Source organism: Pleurodeles waltl, chromosome 3_2, assembly GCF_031143425.1.
Source record: "Pleurodeles waltl isolate 20211129_DDA chromosome 3_2, aPleWal1.hap1.20221129, whole genome shotgun sequence".
NCBI lineage: Eukaryota > Metazoa > Chordata > Amphibia > Caudata > Salamandridae > Pleurodeles > Pleurodeles waltl.
This window is the reverse complement of record NC_090441.1, coordinates 156,588,244-156,605,817: the sequence shown is the minus strand read 5'-3', so window position 1 is coordinate 156,605,817 and position 17,574 is coordinate 156,588,244. Positions and strand designations below refer to the sequence as shown.

General features: G+C 41.8%; 1 protein-coding gene across 1 annotated transcript in view; it reads left to right on the top strand.

The window, feature by feature from the left end:
* The window catches only part of MAP3K2 (mitogen-activated protein kinase kinase kinase 2), a 269,545-nt gene that overhangs the window by 99,040 nt on the left and 152,931 nt on the right, over positions 1-17,574 (top strand). The window contains exon 4 of the mRNA XM_069227045.1: positions 6,738-6,778. Coding sequence (XP_069083146.1) covers positions 6,738-6,778 — 41 coding nt within the window. The remainder of the gene's footprint in view (positions 1-6,737; positions 6,779-17,574) is intronic.

The following is a 17,574-nucleotide window of genomic DNA, read 5'->3' as shown; positions in this document are numbered from 1 at the left end:
CAGCAATGAAATTGAGTGAAAATTGCTCAGTGCAGAAGAGTCTAATAATTGCTCCTCTCCAAGTGGATGGCAGTATTCCTTGTATCAATGAAAGTGTAAACATGGTTGTTACTTTATCTTTATTTATGGATTAAGTTGTTGGAAGTATTTTGATGGGCAATCGTATAAAAGGGAGCCTGACAAACGACAGTGTTTGAGATTAAGTTGGCTGTCTCATGAACATAGAACATGTACAAAATGACAAAAAGCATTGGAATGGTGTGATAAGTGGGTGAAGACTCCAGTTGGCTTATACAAGTTGGTTGTTCTTAAGTGTATTTTCATCCATAATTTCTATAATTTGTTCGCTGACGAAGGAGCAACATTTTCCATATAGTGACTGAGACACAGAGAAAGCGGTGGCTACAGCTATAGGTTGTTGGAACTACTATTTTGAAATGTTCAGTGCATTACTTAGCTGCTCTGAGAGAAAAAAGGCATTTTGTTTACTTTATGCTTTGGTGGTAGTTTTGGCCATGGTGAGATAGTTTGTATGTGCTTTAAGCACGTATGTTTTCTGCCAGCACGGTTTAACCCACCTGAGTGCCTATTCCTGTTTCATCAGAAAAACATGGATTCCTCTTTTAAATCTGACATATCACTTTATTAATTTAGAAAAAAGATATTACTTTATGAAGGATTTAAATATTTTAATGAGTATGGTAAATAAGACATCTGACTGGCTTGGCAATATACCAGATTGATTGTCAAATTGTGGTCTAATTAATTGCCAGATTGTTTCGTGATTTAAGTTTTTTACATGCTGGTCCGTTTATATAATTTATTTTTATTGCCAAGCTTAGGCAAAAGAGAGCTGGCGACTTGGAATGGGATTGCTGAATGGTCCCTCTAGGTCGTAGTCAGAGACTTGTTTATTATGATTTGATTTTATTTGAAAAAATTGGTCTAATAAATGGCCAACCCAATGAGTAAGCTGGCAAGAAAGCAATTTGAGGGCTAAATTATTAAGACTTGACTTTTTGATAGACTTGCTAGTATTTTCCTACTGCTCAGGTCTATGGAAGTATTTTTTTTTGTTTTGCCCTCCCAAGAGAATGCATATGTTTTTCAGCTCTCAACTCGTCTTGATGGTCAGATACCTGTTTTCTTTCATGTTGTATCTTATTGCCTATCTTATTCATATGAAAGAAAACTGCATGCACAGATACCAAAGTATCAACAAGACTAAATGAACATGGCAATAGATGCATCATCTCAATTCACATATGGAGGTGTCCACTGTACACTGCGTAAGTGACTCTTGAGATGTTCATCTGCTGCAAGAGTGAAGCCTTGACCCCCGAGAGACTTTCTGCCTTCGTACTGAGTGTTTTTGTCTCATGCCTACACATCTCAACCTCTTATGGTTAGTCTTATGAGCAAGATATGCTTTCTCTCTCCCCCCCCGTATCCTTGGTGTATATATACAGCATAAGTTGCAGGGATGACCACCTACTGTGCTTGCCACTATGATATAAAAACATTAGAGATAACCTTTGATTTCAACAAAACTACTAAGGGAAAGGATTCACTCTGAAGTATCACAACACCTTTTGAGCCCCGCGTGAACCTGGCATGATAAACTCTGCTGTATCTAGTGCATCCCAGTAACCTATAGTTATAGCCCATAAGATGTGTTTCCTGTAACATTAAAACATCAAGGAAACCGTGCTTGATATATCAAAACTACCCCTTAATCTTATCTAGTAGCTCATTTACATTCCAGGTCAAGAGCTGAGTCACCACCCTGGTGGAGCACAAGCAACCACGTATATAGGTCTAGGGCGCCTAGACCTGTAGAAGGGCCACACTGTCCCCTACCACACCCCCTTTCCCCTTTGTCCCTGTACTGATAACACTTCATTTCAGAATACAGGGGCATGGCCATTTTGGAGTGTTTCACCCATTCCCTTCTTTAGCTCTATGTTCCAACAGCACTGTTCATGAGAATTGGGAGGAATTAATTCAGAGTCCAGTGTGAACTACCATCCTGTACTATCTTAAAAGATATCTTAATTTGAAATCACATCAAGGAGATGTCTGCCCTTGTTCCCTCCTCCGCTCATTGCATTGCTGATTGTGTTACAATTGTCAATGCTTCTGTATACAGGATTAATAGACCATTTACGGGTGATTAACAGTAGTTCATACAGCATGACACTCGGACATTTTAGAACCAAGAAACCTCTTAGCAGCTTCTGGTAAGGTGTGGATTATCTCAGGGCTCCGGCTCAGAGCTATAGCTGCAGCATCAACTGCCTTGGTTGTATCCTTGTAAAGGTGCTTATACAGCATGAAACATGGGTGTGAGCCCTTGTTAAAAAATGTAGTTATTACCCCCTTTACTACCTCCCCCATTACCTCTGCCCCACCCCACTCCACACCTCCCCTCCCAAACCTCCACCCCACCCCAGTCCCCTGGCTCTCCCATTGTTCCTCGACTTCGAGACTCCACTGATGTTCTATACAGTATTTATATACCATAAGAGCGCTTGTATTTTCCTGCAGGCTATAGTAAGCTGTAGTGGAGCGTTGTATTATCTATTGTACCCTGTTGCTGCTTCTTCCGCCACCTGTAAAATATAAATAAACAATTGTGAAACAAAAAAGTGGGTTACTGGTTGACTGGGGGGGCGAGTCCTGGTCAAGCAGCAACCACAATTCTAGTCCGGTGAGGAGCGATGAATCCTCAAATTAACCTGTGCTCACCCCCTGATAACTTGGCAGAGCAGTCAAGCTTAACTTAGAACACTTAAAACAGTAAAACAGTGAAAGCGCGACACAAAGATCTCATATGAGGTTAGAGAAATAGAGCAGAATTTAATAAATAAAACAAGACCAAAACAACAGAAATCCCATCAGTAGAACCTGAGGCATGAATGTTTAAGAAATAAACTGCAATATAGAGCCTTAAAGCAGAAAGTGCCAACTGCAGCTATCTGGTTGCCCTGTACCAGGTCAAAGTCAAAAACTCAGGCTGACCGAGAGGGGACACGGTTACAGTTTCATATTAGTCCTGCTGAAGGTTTACTTTCTCAAGTTTTGTGCCAAGGTCCTGTTCGCGTTGGAGAAGGGGTCAAGGAGCAAGGAGCACATTAGGGGTGGTGGTTGGTATGGCACAAGGAGCAGTCCGGGTGCTGGGTATGCCCAGAAGTGAGTCCTGGGCTCATTGTGCCGCTGGAACCAAGCTATACCTGGGTGAAGAGCCCTGACTTAGCAAAAACAGTCCTAGGTTGCTTGTGTTCCAGTTCATGGAGGACCAGGACTGGCCGTTTGGGCTAGATTGTTCACATGAGGAGCAGGGTCTAGACTGATTCGCATATGCCTGTGTCCAAACTGAGGTGGGCGAAGAATGATGGATTGGGATGCAACCTGAGCAATTGCCAGTGTCTGGGATTAAATCAAGCCTTTCATCCATCACTTTGTTATTTATAACTTTATAAAAGTGGTGTTTTCAATTTGTGATGAAAAACCTGCCTTCACCAGTTAATGGGGCTTTTCACCCCATTTCCAAAGACACCAGCATGAACTGATCATCTCTTCCCATATGGAAATTACACTTGTAAACTGTAATAAGCAGCTCCAGGGTTTTCCTATGGGAAACATAGGCCTTGCAGCCGTGAAAAACGAATGCAAGAGTTTTCCAATACCTTGACATGTAAATCTTAAAAGTACTTCTGCCACTTTTTAAATACATTGCACCCTGCCCTTGAGGCTTTCCTGGCCTACCTTAGGGGTGACATATGTATTAAAAAAGAAGGTTTGGGCCTGGCAAAACGTTTACTTTGCCTTGTCGAAATGGCAGTTTAAAACTTTGCACACCCATGCAGCAATGGCAGGCCTGAGACCTGTTTATAGGGCTGCTTAAGTGGGTGGGACAATCAGTGCTTCGGGCCCACTAGTAGCATTTAATTAACAGGGCCTGAGTACAGGTAGTACCACTTTACTAGGGTACTACAAGTAAATTAAATTTGCCAATTGGGTACAAGTCAATGTTACCATGTTTCAAGCAAACAGCACAAGCATTTTAGCTCTTGTTGGCAGTGGTAAAGTGCCCAGAGTCCTGTGGCCAACAAAAATAGGTCCATCAAAATGGAGGGAGAAAGTCCACCCTAAAGCTGACAGGTCTAACAGCCTTAGAATATCTCTTATGATAATTGGCAAGTGGCATGGTTCCACATAAGTTCCTGTAGTGGGGGGGGGGAGATGGTTCTAATTGAAGATAAGTCTTCAGTTCAGTTGTTATTCCAAATCCTCGCTGAATTGATGGAGAATGACTGCCTTATTGTGTTTTATTTTATTCATTTCCTTTATCCCCATCTGCTGACAGTTTAACGCTGTCTGCCTGAGGTAGTTCATTTTTTAACCTCATATGCAGGGTTGGTATTCCTGATTACTTGGTGGACGATGCAGCTAGAGATGATTTTTAGGAGGGCTATTGTAGCAGCTCAGGTGTTCTGTGCAGTGACCAATCTTCAAACTTTGATTAGACATGTTGTGGCAAGTAAGATGCTTTTCCGGGATGCTAATATGGTAACAGGGAGGCTGTTGGCCAGAACATAGCATCCATAGGGATTGAAGAGGACCAGGTATGTCACTGCTGTTTTAAAGTCCTTTTTGAGTAGGTAGGTAGGGTGTAATTAATAAGCAAGCATTGCTTGTGTTTTTGATGACTCGTTCTTTGAAGTAGAGACTTGTGTCTAGCATGAATCAGAATGACTTCACTGGTGGCATCCTATGCAGCCATGATGCCTACGCGTCTCAATAGATGGAATCCACTTTAGTACATATCTGAGGTTACTGAAATTTCATGACACCTCTTCTCTGTGCCTATTTCTGTAAAAGAACTTTATGGTAAGATAGAGTATCCATCACATGAAATGTTACCACTGGTAAATACATTTGTCCATTCGGTTGTGTTTGACCAGGAAGGTCCCCTAGTAAAACTGGTTATCAGTTTTACCTGGTTGGTATCTGAGCCCAGTGAAGTGATTTTTGTTGTTGTTTTAGTTTACTGCATTCATGTGACTGCAGAGACTGTTTTGACGTCACACACTGACAACTAGTGAAAACGTCTACATATGCGTTCCTAAAAAGTCTTCCTTTTTTGCTTAGGGAACATTGTCAGATCGTTTTTACACAAAACGGTAATGCAAATTTTTCATTTATTTGTTGTAGGGTTGTAAATTTGTTCTGGAATTTACATTTCAAAAAGTTCATCCCTTGCAAGTACACTAAAAGTATAACGTTTGAACAATTCAAATGCTTAGAATTTAGAATGCAAATCTGCTTATGAAGGTACACAGTGAAAATGCCATTTTTTTATTAGGTCGAGCGTAAGAGCACTCTGATGTGTTGTAATCTATCGGTAGACTTTTAAAGACGCTCACAGCACACCCATCACTATCACTCGTTCATAGGCTTGCCTTTCAAAAATCCTTTGTTATCATTGGTAAATGCTTTGTTTGTCCCTCCTTGGAGCAGTTTTGTTACCGCATTGGCTATCGACCCTGCCACATGAGTAATTGCACATTTGCCGATACATTTGACTGCAAGCGCACTTTTTTCCTTTTGTGTCTTTCCTTCACGCTGATGCTCATGGCGGCCGTGGCGCTTTGAATCAGCTCGCATATGTCAACTGTTTTACTTTTCGTTTTCAATTTATGTGGCAAGAAAAGCCCAATTATTAATTTACAACGCAGATAGCTCTAACTCGAGCAAACACGAGACCCGTTGCATTGCAAATGCTTGTTCTGGATTGTTGTCTTCATTTCTTAGAGACATACAGCCACATTGATGTCCACCCTATATTTGAAAATCTGCAGAAAGAACAGTTAGAACCTGAAAGCGTTTAATGGGGTTGAGACGATAGTCAAAGGAACACCTTATTTATAGTAAATGAAAAGCCCATGCCCAACACGTCAAAACAGCTACAACTTTCACTTTGTCTATCCTTTCTTGTTTGCTTGTATTAGTTTGTGCCTTGAGTTTGTACACATGATTATCTATTAAAATAAAAATTGTAACCACAATGAATTAATTCCTATCCATTGCTTCTTTCGATTGTGATAAGGCTTCCCTCTCCACAGTGCATAACTTTGCCTCTGCCCTGAAATCACATCGGCGATGTGAATATTTTCTCTAAAATGCTAAAATGTACAGTCCGTCGAAGTTTCGACAGGGATGTTATCTAAATTATTGAGAACCTTAATGTGCTGTTAAATCCACACGCCCTTATGTGTAGCGTTGTGCACCTGGAAGGTTTTGTGTGCTCCAATCTTTAAGCAGTATATTGTGAAGATGTGGCCTGATGCTTTGGAGAAGCCTTCCTGGTGTACACCAACCTATATGCTGCTTTTATTTTGAGCTTTTCAGCTCTGGTTAGCTTTTCTGCTTTGGATTGATCTCAGTAGTCAGGGCAAAAAGGAATGCATGTTGTTTTTTTTTAGTTGTGCACCACATGGTTCGTTAGCCATAAACAATATATAATAGCTATTGTGCCAAGTGACTAGCTGAAGGGATACACCATGCAGAGTGCGGAGTAGATTTATTTATCCCCTTCATTTGTTTGTTTCTCTGTTCATGTCTGCTGAAGAAAATCAATAGTTTCCTGTTCTCTGGGACTTTTACTTGAATTGTTTTCATTCCTAATGATTTCTTTTTATCGTCTAATTTATATTTTCTTTTTTTCATTACAGACTGATGTAAGAGTGAAATTTGACCATCATGGCGAGAAGCGGTAAGGCTAGAAAAAAATCAGATATTTTAGATTGCTTCCATTGCACGTTTATGATTTTGATTGGAAAGTTGTCTTTAAAGTTCCCGGGTGTGCCTGTAGGACTCAGCAGGATTATTAATGTTGAAATGGGTCTTAGAAGTGAAGTTAATTGCTAGCGTTTAAAAGCTTACAGCAGAAAAATTAATTTAAAATTTGAACTTGGTGGAGCCAATGTTTGGGCTTGCAGTTTTTGATCAAGGGGGGGGGAGGTGCTGCTACTGCTCGAACAGCCAGGTCTTGAGAAGTTTCCTGAAGGTAAGGGGGTCTTTGGCCTGGCGCAGGTGGGTAGGAAGAGTATTCCATGTTTTGGCGGCGAGGTGCGAGAATGATCTACCGCCGGTTCTAGTTCTGCAGACGCGTGGGACAGTTGCTAGGGCGAGGTCGGCGGAGATGCCGGGTCGGGGTGTAGAAGGAGAGTCGTCTGTTGAAGTATTCTGGTCCGGTGTTGTGCAGTGTTTTGTGAGCGTGGGTGAGGAGTTTGAAGGTGATTCTCTTGTTGACTGGGCAGGTTTTTCAGGTGGTCTGTGATGTGGCAGTGGCATGGGGATGTCCAGGATGAGGTGTGCGGAGGCAGCCTCTCCTGGTGTTTGGCCATGGTTCCTGCGTAGAGGGAATTGCCGTAGTCCAGTTTGCTGCTTACGGGGGCTTGGATGACTGTTCTTCTGGTTTCAGTAGGTATCCATTTGTAGACCTTTTGGAGCATGCGGAGGGTGTTGAAGCAGGAGGAGGAGATGGCGTTGACTTACTGGGTCATGGATAGTGAGGGGTACAGGATGAATCCTAGGTTGCATGCGTGGTCGTGGGAGTTGGAGTGGTTCCGAGAGTGGCAGGCCACCAGGAGTTATCCCATGCGGAGGGGGTGGAGCCGAAGATGAGGACTTCCGTCTTGTCGAAATTGAGTTTGAGGCAGCTGCTCTTCATCCATTCAGCGATAGCCTTCATTCCTTCGTGGAGGTAGGTCTTGGAGTCCTTGGTGAGGGAGCGGATCAGTTGGGTGTCGTCGGCATATGAGATGATGATGAGGTTGTGGGATCGGGCGGTGTTAGCGAGCGGGCCATGTAGGCGTTGAAGAGGGTTGGGCTGAGGGACGAACCCTGGGGTACACCGCAGATGATTTTGGTGGCCTCCGAGCGGAATGGGGGGAGGCAGACTCTCTGGGTTCTGCCTGTGAGAAATGAGGTGACCCAGTCCGGGGCTCTGTCGCGGATTCCAGCATTGCTGAGGCGTAAGCGTATGTTGTGGTGGCAGATGGTGTTGAACATGGCCGAGAGGTCCAGGAGGATGAGGGCCGCGGTTTTGCCACTGTCCAGTATGGTTCTTATGCCGTCGGTGGCGGCGATGAGGGCGCTTTTGGTGCTGTGGTTGCTGCGGAATCTAGTTTGGGAAGGGTCCAGGGTGCGTATCTCCTCTAGGAAAGCGGGTTAGTTGTTTGTTGACGGCCTTCTCGATTACTTTTGCCGGGAAGGGGAGCAGGGAGATAGGCCGGAAGTTCTGGAGGTCCTTTTGGTTCGCCTGCATTAGCTTTTTGCACCTTAAAGTGACAGAGAGGAGTTGCTTTTAAGCGCCACCCCTGCACACCGATGTAAGCTCTTTTCTATCTGCGCCTTTTGAGGCAGACCAGAAGCTCTGCTGTCACTTTCGGCAGTCTTTCAACAGCTCCTAGAAATAGAAGTTCAAGGAGGAAGGGAATAGTGTCCCTCACGAAAAACTACAGGTTTCAAATCATGCTGCAAATGCAAGAAAGGTCAGACATGGATCTGCACAAAGTATCTTTGGTGTTTGAGCTCAAAACCTGCCTCTAAAGTTGTGCTATGAGTGCGCACTCATCCACCTGAAAGCGAACTGGACCATGAAGCCCAGCTGTACATTGCCGAAAGCAGGAAGCAGTCACTGGCCTTGCATACATCCTGCTCTCGCTCGGTCTCCATGGCACGGATCCCCTCTTGCAAAAAGTTATCTTTATGGTCGGAGCCCTGCAGTAAGTTGAATTCAAAGCAGAAACATAAGAAAGCGAAGTGGGGCTCAACCACTCCCCCCCCCCCCCCCATCCCACCACTTTGTAAAAGAAGTCACAAAGATATCAAGCTGACTCTTGATCTTGCTCCAGATTGCCATTTGGGAAGCCGATTCCGCAGTTGATTCCAATGCACCCGTGGCCAAAGCTGACGCTGCAGCAGGTCGGACTACGCAAGTCAAAGATGTATTTAAAGTCCATTAGAAATAAAAGTTGTTAGTATTAATTGGAACCAAGTCTCAATCAAGATACAGTGGCAAAATCCCTCTTCCGTAAAAAAAAGTTATGACTGAGTAAGCCAAGCTGCATGGAGAAATTTAGCAACAACCTCTTCATTGTGGCAGAGCATGATATTCTTTCTTAATGCAGTTGCGTATTGCCTAAAGCTTAGAAGCTTAACTCTGGTTTTAACCATTTCCTAAATGTGTGTGAACAGGCACTACAAAAGATTACAAAATGATGCAGTGTTGCAACCTCTAGTTTACAAGATGGACACATACTGTAGCTACACCATTTCTGACCCCATTTTATGCAAAAACTATTTAAGGGTGAAATGCCATACCTACATTTAAGATAAAGTTGCTTGGCTAAAACCCCTCTAAGCACCAAATATTGCTATATTTTACTACTAAACAGGCAGTCACAAGTGCAGCTATCTTGCAGGCACTATGGTCATGATTTGGAAGGTGCAGCAGGTGCAGTGGCACCAGAAGCAAATGTCAGAACTCCTTTAAACACCAAATATTGCTATATTTTTCTATGACAGGCAGTCACAAGTGCAGTTATCTTGCAGGCACTAGAGTCATGGTTTTAATGGTGCAGGAGGTGCAGTGGCACCGTACCCAAAAGCGCTAGAAATGCAACTAAACACAAATTATGACTACATTTTGCTTCTAAACAGTCAGTCACAAATGCAGTTATCTTGCAGGCACTAGGGTCATGGTTTTAATGGTGCAGCAGGTGCAGTGCCACTAGTGCCACAAGGTGTCAGAACCCCTGCTACTATATATGCTCCCATTCCCGATGACCCTGCTCAAAGATTGCAAGCTGACATTTTTTTTTTTTTTAACAATCCCCGGACCAGTGATTATAATGGGGTGGGATTTTAATTTTCTCTTAAATCCAGCAGTAGATTTCACCTCCAGATGCAAGAGGGGAATAAACCACGAGTGGTAGAAGGTAGGTTAGACTATAAGAAAAGCTTGAACCTAGTTGATCTGTGGTGGGAAAGATACGTAAAGAGGGAATATTCCTGTTTCGTGGGAAAATATAATTCCGCTGCTAGATTGGATTTTTTCTTATCCTCTCGAGAGCTGAAGCTAAGCAGTTCTGCACATATTCCGAATAGCTTTTCAGATCACTCCCTGGTAGAGATGGTAGTAGAAGGGATTAAGGCAGAGATGCTTGGTGGGAGATGCACTTTAAAAAGTGAATCTTGAAGATGAAGAATGGTGCATGGCAATAAACTGTGAGATAATAAGCTACTTTGCGTTGAACGAGATCAGTGCCAGAATGGGTAACATCTGGGACGCATTTAAGGATCTTATTCGTGGCCATATAACTTCTAGAGGGGATTATGCAGAGTAAGCAGCATTTAGTCCATAGGACAGGGTTGGAAGCAGCACTTCACCAAGCAAGTTTGGCATATCCTCATACCATGGCATGACCAGGATTAACTCATGTGCCGATGATATGCTCTATTTTTAAAGCCGAATACATAAAATTTAAAGCAGGTTGTTGAAGTATTTCAAGAGTTTCAAGAAGTGGGCAGGTACAAGATCAACAAGTTGAAACCTCCGATTTTATTTAGTCAATTGCGCACTGAACACTTTATCTATAGAAAGTCACCCCTTAGTCAATTCAAGGCCCAAAAGATACTTAGGAGTATACGTCACAGAGATTGTCGATGACCTATTTGTATTGAATTATTCCCCTCTGATTCGTAAGATCAAGGCGCTGTTTGCTAAGTGGATTGATCTACCTCTCTAAAAAATGGGCCACTTCGCTTTGTTTCAAATGTCAGTTTTACCTTTGTGTAGTTTTCCCCAACCTGAGGGTGGAGGTTTGCTTGGTCCTTTGTTACAAATGTAAAGCTCTCAGCGTACCTCTGTCACGCTCCACAGGGCTGAAATTTGGGGCACAGCGGATTGCACGGCCCTACAGCGGGAATGAAACCGTTTTGTAGACGACTTCTTGCAGCTCCTATCTCTTCATCCAGCTTTATTTGTCATAAAGAGCTCAGACTAAACTTTTTGGAACATATTATTAGTGTGCGACCAGCACTTTTATGGTTGGCCGTTTGGGAAAATGAGCAGGCAAGCTTGACTAGCGATGTTATTGTGGACTGCTTCTCGTATGACCCAGGTATGTGCATTCCTTGGCTAGCCTCTGTTAAATCCCCCCCTTTCCAAGATTGGGTTGACGTGGGTTTTAATGGAACTTGATCTTTGTAAATACCCTTAGTAAGAAGCAGGTTATTTATGCCTTACTTAACTATGCTTCCTACTGAGCACTTCACGGGAAGGAATGAAGCATAGCGTGACTGGGTATTCAACAGAATTTGGCAAAATTGTGCTTTTAACTATTTACAGCATGTGTAAGGGTGGTGAGAGCATTTATCATTGTTTCGTTTTAGGGCACACACTGTTAAGTACTTGTGGTGTTTTCCACTAGGCTTTTTCAGTCATTTAGACGATGTTATCTGTCCTTGCAATGGCACTTCAGGCCAAAGAATGGCTCATTTTTTATTTTGTTTGCAAATTGTACGCAAGCTACACTAAGACTTTTTTAATAACGTTTGTAAGGAAGAGATGTTGTAATGTTATAGAGGTGAAACTTGCCTTTTTGTTTCAGTTACAGTTAGTTGATAGTGAAACTTTTTTTTAAATCCCTAATTTGAGTGGTTTCGATCCGCAACTCCAGTGCTACTTGACCACAGATGCGGAGATGTTGATTTGCGATTATTTATTTTGAAAACACTACAATCCTCTTTATCCGAAGGTTTCAATTCCGTCGCACACCTTCCCGAAATCTCAGCTTTACGAATAATCGCTAGAACATCTTCCAGTGGTGCACCGCCATTTATCCATAGGCGTTCCTGTATGGACTGATTACGAGCATGCATGACTAATTGATCTCTAATGAGATCATCATGTAAAATGCCAAATTTACAATCAATGGCTAACTTCTTTAATTCCGCTACGTAATCATCTACCTCTTCTTCTTTATGCTAATCCATGACGTGGTGTCTCCATGACTCCCGTACATTCCACCCTCTCGTGCATTCCAGCCCACAATTCCAACCCACGATACAGTACATCTCAACACAACACATCCCCCTTCCTTAATAAGACTTGGTTCAATAAGACTTGACTAAGACTTACATTCCAACACACCCCCCTTCCTTAATACAATGAAAAAGAGAAAGAGGAAAAAAAAAACAAAAAAAAAAAAAAGAACCTCAAAAAGGAAATACAAAAGAAGAACTACTGAATAGTGAAATCCTTAATCTAAAACAAAGTCTTTTAGCCACAGAGGTAAATTTCTTCTTCTCTTGTCAGTGTCCAAAATCTGGTTGTGTTCCAACTCTTGTGAAACCAATTGTGACTCTTGTTTTCTCTGAATTTGATCCCTTGCTTCACCAATTCCTTCCATATCATCGCCACCATTCGTTTCGCTGGTTGATTCGTTATAGGAACTTTCAAGCGTACTACAATTACTGTCTCTCAAAACTGGTGTGCCTGGTTTTTAGGTCTCACCATCATCCACTCCAAAAGGGTCATTCATCTTATTATCTAGATTCTCCACATCCTCACTTTCATGTACTTCTGGACATAATGCAATCCGTTTCAAATTCCACACTTTTCCATTTTGCAACTTCACAGCATTGTGTAATACCTCCTTTACTTGTTCCGGTTCAAAATATTGGCTCTCACCTTTGACTACTTTGAAAGGTTTTTTAATTCTTACCCAATCTCCAACCTTGACCTGGGTTTCTTTCGCACCATGAGCCTTATCAAAATATGATTTGCTTCTATCCTGTGTTTTTTCCATCCTCTTACGTACATCATTCACAGACCAAAAATCCATACCACATTTGTATAACCATGCTGGATTAAACTTGCATCTAGGCTTTCTACCCCTCATGGCAACAAATGGACTAATGCCAGTAACTTCGTTTTCTGTTACCCTATATGCCCAAACCGCTTTCCAAACAACCGTATGCCAATCGTACTGTTTTCTCATAGCTGCTTGAATGACTCCTTTTAACACTCTGTTAAACCTCTCAACACAACCGTTACCACTAGGGTTGTACAATGAAGTGGTTTTGTGTGAAACTCCAACTCTATCGAAATAAACCTTAGCAATGTTTGAGACAAATTGTACCCCATTGTCACTTAAGAGTAAAGCCGGAATACCTTCCGAACAAAATGTTTGGTCCAAACATTCCAACACAGATGCAGTATCAGCCTTTTTAACTACTTTAACCACAGGCCATTTTGAAAAAAGGTCCTGCTGTTCTCCAATAGGCCCCATTAAGTCTATGGCCACACATTCCCAAGGTACTACTGGAACTAACTTCTGATCCATAGGTGGTCTCAAAGTGTGTAAAGTTTTGTCAGCAGATGCACACACATGGCAATTACGCACAAATCTCTCCACTGCGCTATCAATTCCTGGCCACCAAAAATATTCTTTAACAATTGTTTTAGTACGTACTATCCCAAAATGACCCTCATGGCATAATTCTATGATGCTTGCACGTAAGTTCTTAGGAGGAACAAACCTATTGCCCCTCAAAATTAAATCATTCTCTATAGATAGCTCCGCTCTGACTTCCCAAAAATGTCTACTCCCTTCAGACAATAAATCTTTTTTGGGCCACCCTACCCGCAAAAAGTTTAGCACACTTTGCAATTCCTCATCCTTTTTTTGTTCAACTTCCCACCTGTCCTTACTTAAAGCAGGTAAGCCTGAATCTAAAATAAACGCTATTTTAAACTGATCCCAAGGGTCCTCCACACATTCTTCTAAAGGACATGGCATTCTAGAGAAACAGTCAGCCAACACATTCTTCTTCCCTGGTACGTACACCATCTTGTAAATGTACTCTCTCATCCTCATAGAAATCCTCGCAATTCTTGGCGATGCTATAACGCTACCCTCTGAAGACAAAAGTTTCATTAGTGGTTTATGATCACATTGGATGATGACACTCCTACCCCACACAAATGAACGAAAATGCTCCAAACCCCACGCACAAGCAAGCGCCTCTCTTTCAATAATGGGATATTTTTCCTCAGCCGATGTCAAAGATCTAGATGCAAACAGGATAATGTTCTCCGTACCACAATCATCCTTTTGTGACAACACTGCACCCAGACCTTTATCGCTCGCATCTGTGGTCAAGTTGCACTGGAGCTGCGGATCGAAACCACTCAAATTAGGGACCTTGCACAAACATTCTTTGATATTTTTGAATTCCACGTCACACTCTGAGTTCCAATCAAATTTTGCATTTTTTTTAAGAAGTTGTCTTATGTTGAATACTTTCTCTGCAAAATTTGGAATAAACTTTGCACAAAATTCTGCCATGCCCAAGAATGACCTAACGTCATCCTTACATGATGGTGGTGACATTTCCTTAATAGTGCTTACTAAAGATGGCTTAGGTTTAACTCCCTCGCCGCTAATAACGTGCCCCAAATATGTCACACTTCTCTCTGCAAACTTGCACTTACTCATTTCAACAGTCAATCCATTGTCTTCCAAAATACGTAACACACGTTGCACTCTACCATCGTGACACTCTCTTTTGTTTCCAAACACAAGGATGTCGTCCTGAAAGAACATTACTCCTTTTTTCCTTTCCAAATAGTTTGTGCATCAAACGCTGGAAAACAGCAGCGGCAGATGCCAAACCGAAAGGCATTCTTTTAAATTGAAAACACCCTATATGAGTGATAAAGGCTGTTAATTTCCTCGATTGTAGTGACAGAGGAATCTGATGGTACGCCGCTGATAAGTCAATACTAGAAAACCAAGTAGCGCCATTAAGACTGGATACCATTTCAGTAATTTTTGGCAACGGAAATTGGTCTATGACAATGTTATTGTTGAGGTGACGCAAATCCACACAAAGACGGATCTTCCCGTTACTGCGTCGTGCTACGACCACCGGTGAAACCCATTCCGAGCTCTCAATGGGCTCAATTACGTTCATTTGTACCAATTTCTCCAATTCGTTCGACACTTCTTCTCTTACAATTATAGGTACAGGTCGTAATTTATGTACTTTAGGCTGTGCATCATGTTTCAATACAATCTCATGCTCAAACCCGCATAGTTTCCCGAGTTGTTTGTTAAAGACTTTAGGAAACTTCTTTTCCAGTTCCTCTTCCATTGAATTTCTTAAGTCTGCCAGAAGTACTTTATCCTCACTGTTGGGATCTAAAATCATATGTAATCTACCTTGGTCTTGCCAACCCAGGACTGAAGGTCCTTTTTTTGCTACATATAATTTGCCTCTGGCACTCCTTCCTTTGAATTGAAAAACTAGCCATCTGTACCCAAGTACATTGATTTTTTCGCCCGTATAACTCTCCGGTTCAATGTCAGGAGGTAATAAATGTTTCCCTACTTTTGGCAAAAATTTATCTTCCCACACGTTCTCGTTAATTATGGTAAATGGCGATCCCGAATCAGCATGAATATTGATATCTATCCCTCCAATCTTCATTTCGGACATTGGTTTTTTTGACAAATAACTTCCATTAATGTTCAATACGAATTTGTTCTGTACATTCTTGATCATGTTAATATTTTCACATTCGTCTTCTGTATCGTTGTTGACTTTATTCTCATACACGCATTTAACGCTATTTCTTTTCTTTTGACATACTTTGCCAAAATGGCCAACTACGCCACAGTTGTTGCACCTTTGTTTCGCAGCGGGACACGATTTTGAAAATGCCAAGTGTTCTTTACTGCCACAACGATAACATCTTTTATCTCTGTGTTCTACCTTCTCCTTATAGTTGAACGTTGGAGTTTTTTCTGATGCTCTCTCTTTGTAGTTAGATGTTGATTTGCGATTATTTATTTTGAAAACACTACAATCCTCTTTATCCAAAGGTTTCAATTCCGTTGCACACCTTCTCGAAATCTCAGCTTTACGAATAATCGCTAGAACATCTTCCAGTGGTGCATCGCCATTTATCCATAGGCGTTCCTGTATGGACTGATTACGTGCATGCATGACTAATTGATCTCTAATGAGATCATCATGTAAAATGCCAAATTTACAATCAATGGCTAACTTCTTTAATTCCGCTACGTAATCATCTACCTCTTCTTCTTTATGCTGTTTGCGTTGAAAAAATTTGAAACGTGTGATGCCAATGCATACTTTTGGTGCGAAATACTTGTCAAGATCCATTAATGCTGCATCAAAAATGTTTCCATCTCCAATAGGTAAATTTTTCTGCATTCTACTATACGTTTTCAATCCTACTGGACCAAGCGAATGTAACAGGATTCTTTTTTTCTGTTCTGGAGACATTTTTTTTCCTTCGTCTATAGCCTCAATGTAATTAGTAAAGTAATCCTTCCACTCTGTCCATTTGATTGAGGGTTCAGTACCTGAAGCCCAAAATGCATGTGGTGGGCTTATGCTAAAATTCTGTTGTGCCATTGTGATGATAGGAGCGGACCTGTTCCTTACAGTGTTATAGTAGTGCTATTTAAAAAAAAAATATATATATATATATAATCCTCCGTAGGTCCTAGTGGTTGTTTTAACTTTAACTTGTTTGACTCAGCACACTAGTAAGGGAACTTCTTGGAAACAAAGTAGCTCAATTCATTGCGACGTCACATAAAGAGAAAAAAAAAAAACAATTGCTTGGCAACTTCCTGGACTGTTTATGCAGTTGCCTAGACGACGCCCGTCACCATACAGTGCGTCATGCTGCATTGACGTTGAGCTCGTAGCAACGCGCGCGCCAGTAAGGGCGTGCGTATGTGAAACTTGTCTCGAGCACCCAACGGACGTCGCGCGTGCTGCTTTTTATGTCCTGAAGCAAACTTTGCACTGTAGCACTGCTACTCCACCCTCACAAGCCCGACTAACTGCAAGGATTAGCCAGTTTCCTCGAAGATCCTCGGCGTTCGTCGGCGTTCGTTCCCACAAAATGGAAACGCTGGATTACGCTGGATTCCGATCCCATCCTCGTCGCCACTTTTTGTTGTGTGTGTGGTCCTTCGATCCAGGAAAGAAACAGCAAACTTCGTAAGTGGTATTCTTCTTTATTTGTAAGCCGTAAGCAAGAACAGGTCATTTCTTCTCTGCCCTCCTCCACTGTCTCCTGTCCTCCCGTTCCACTCTCTCGTGCATTCCAGCCCACAATTCCAACCCATGATACAGTACATCCCAACACAACAATGTTGTAATGTTATAGAGGTGAAACTTGCCTTTTTGTTTCAGTTACAGTTAGTTGATAGTGAAACTTTTTTTAAAATGTGGGCTCGTTTTCAAATTCCGTTGTGAAAGTGCGTAGTACTGTGTCTACTTAATTTTCACGGTGACATGTTTGACTTTCATTTAGGTTATTTTTATCCTGGTTTTATATTTTAATATTGATGAGTAGTTTTCTTTGTTGCAATCTATATTATGAGCTATATATGTTTATTTTTCTTTTTTCTCTTTTATGGATACTTGCTGTATCCGAATAAAGTTATCTTG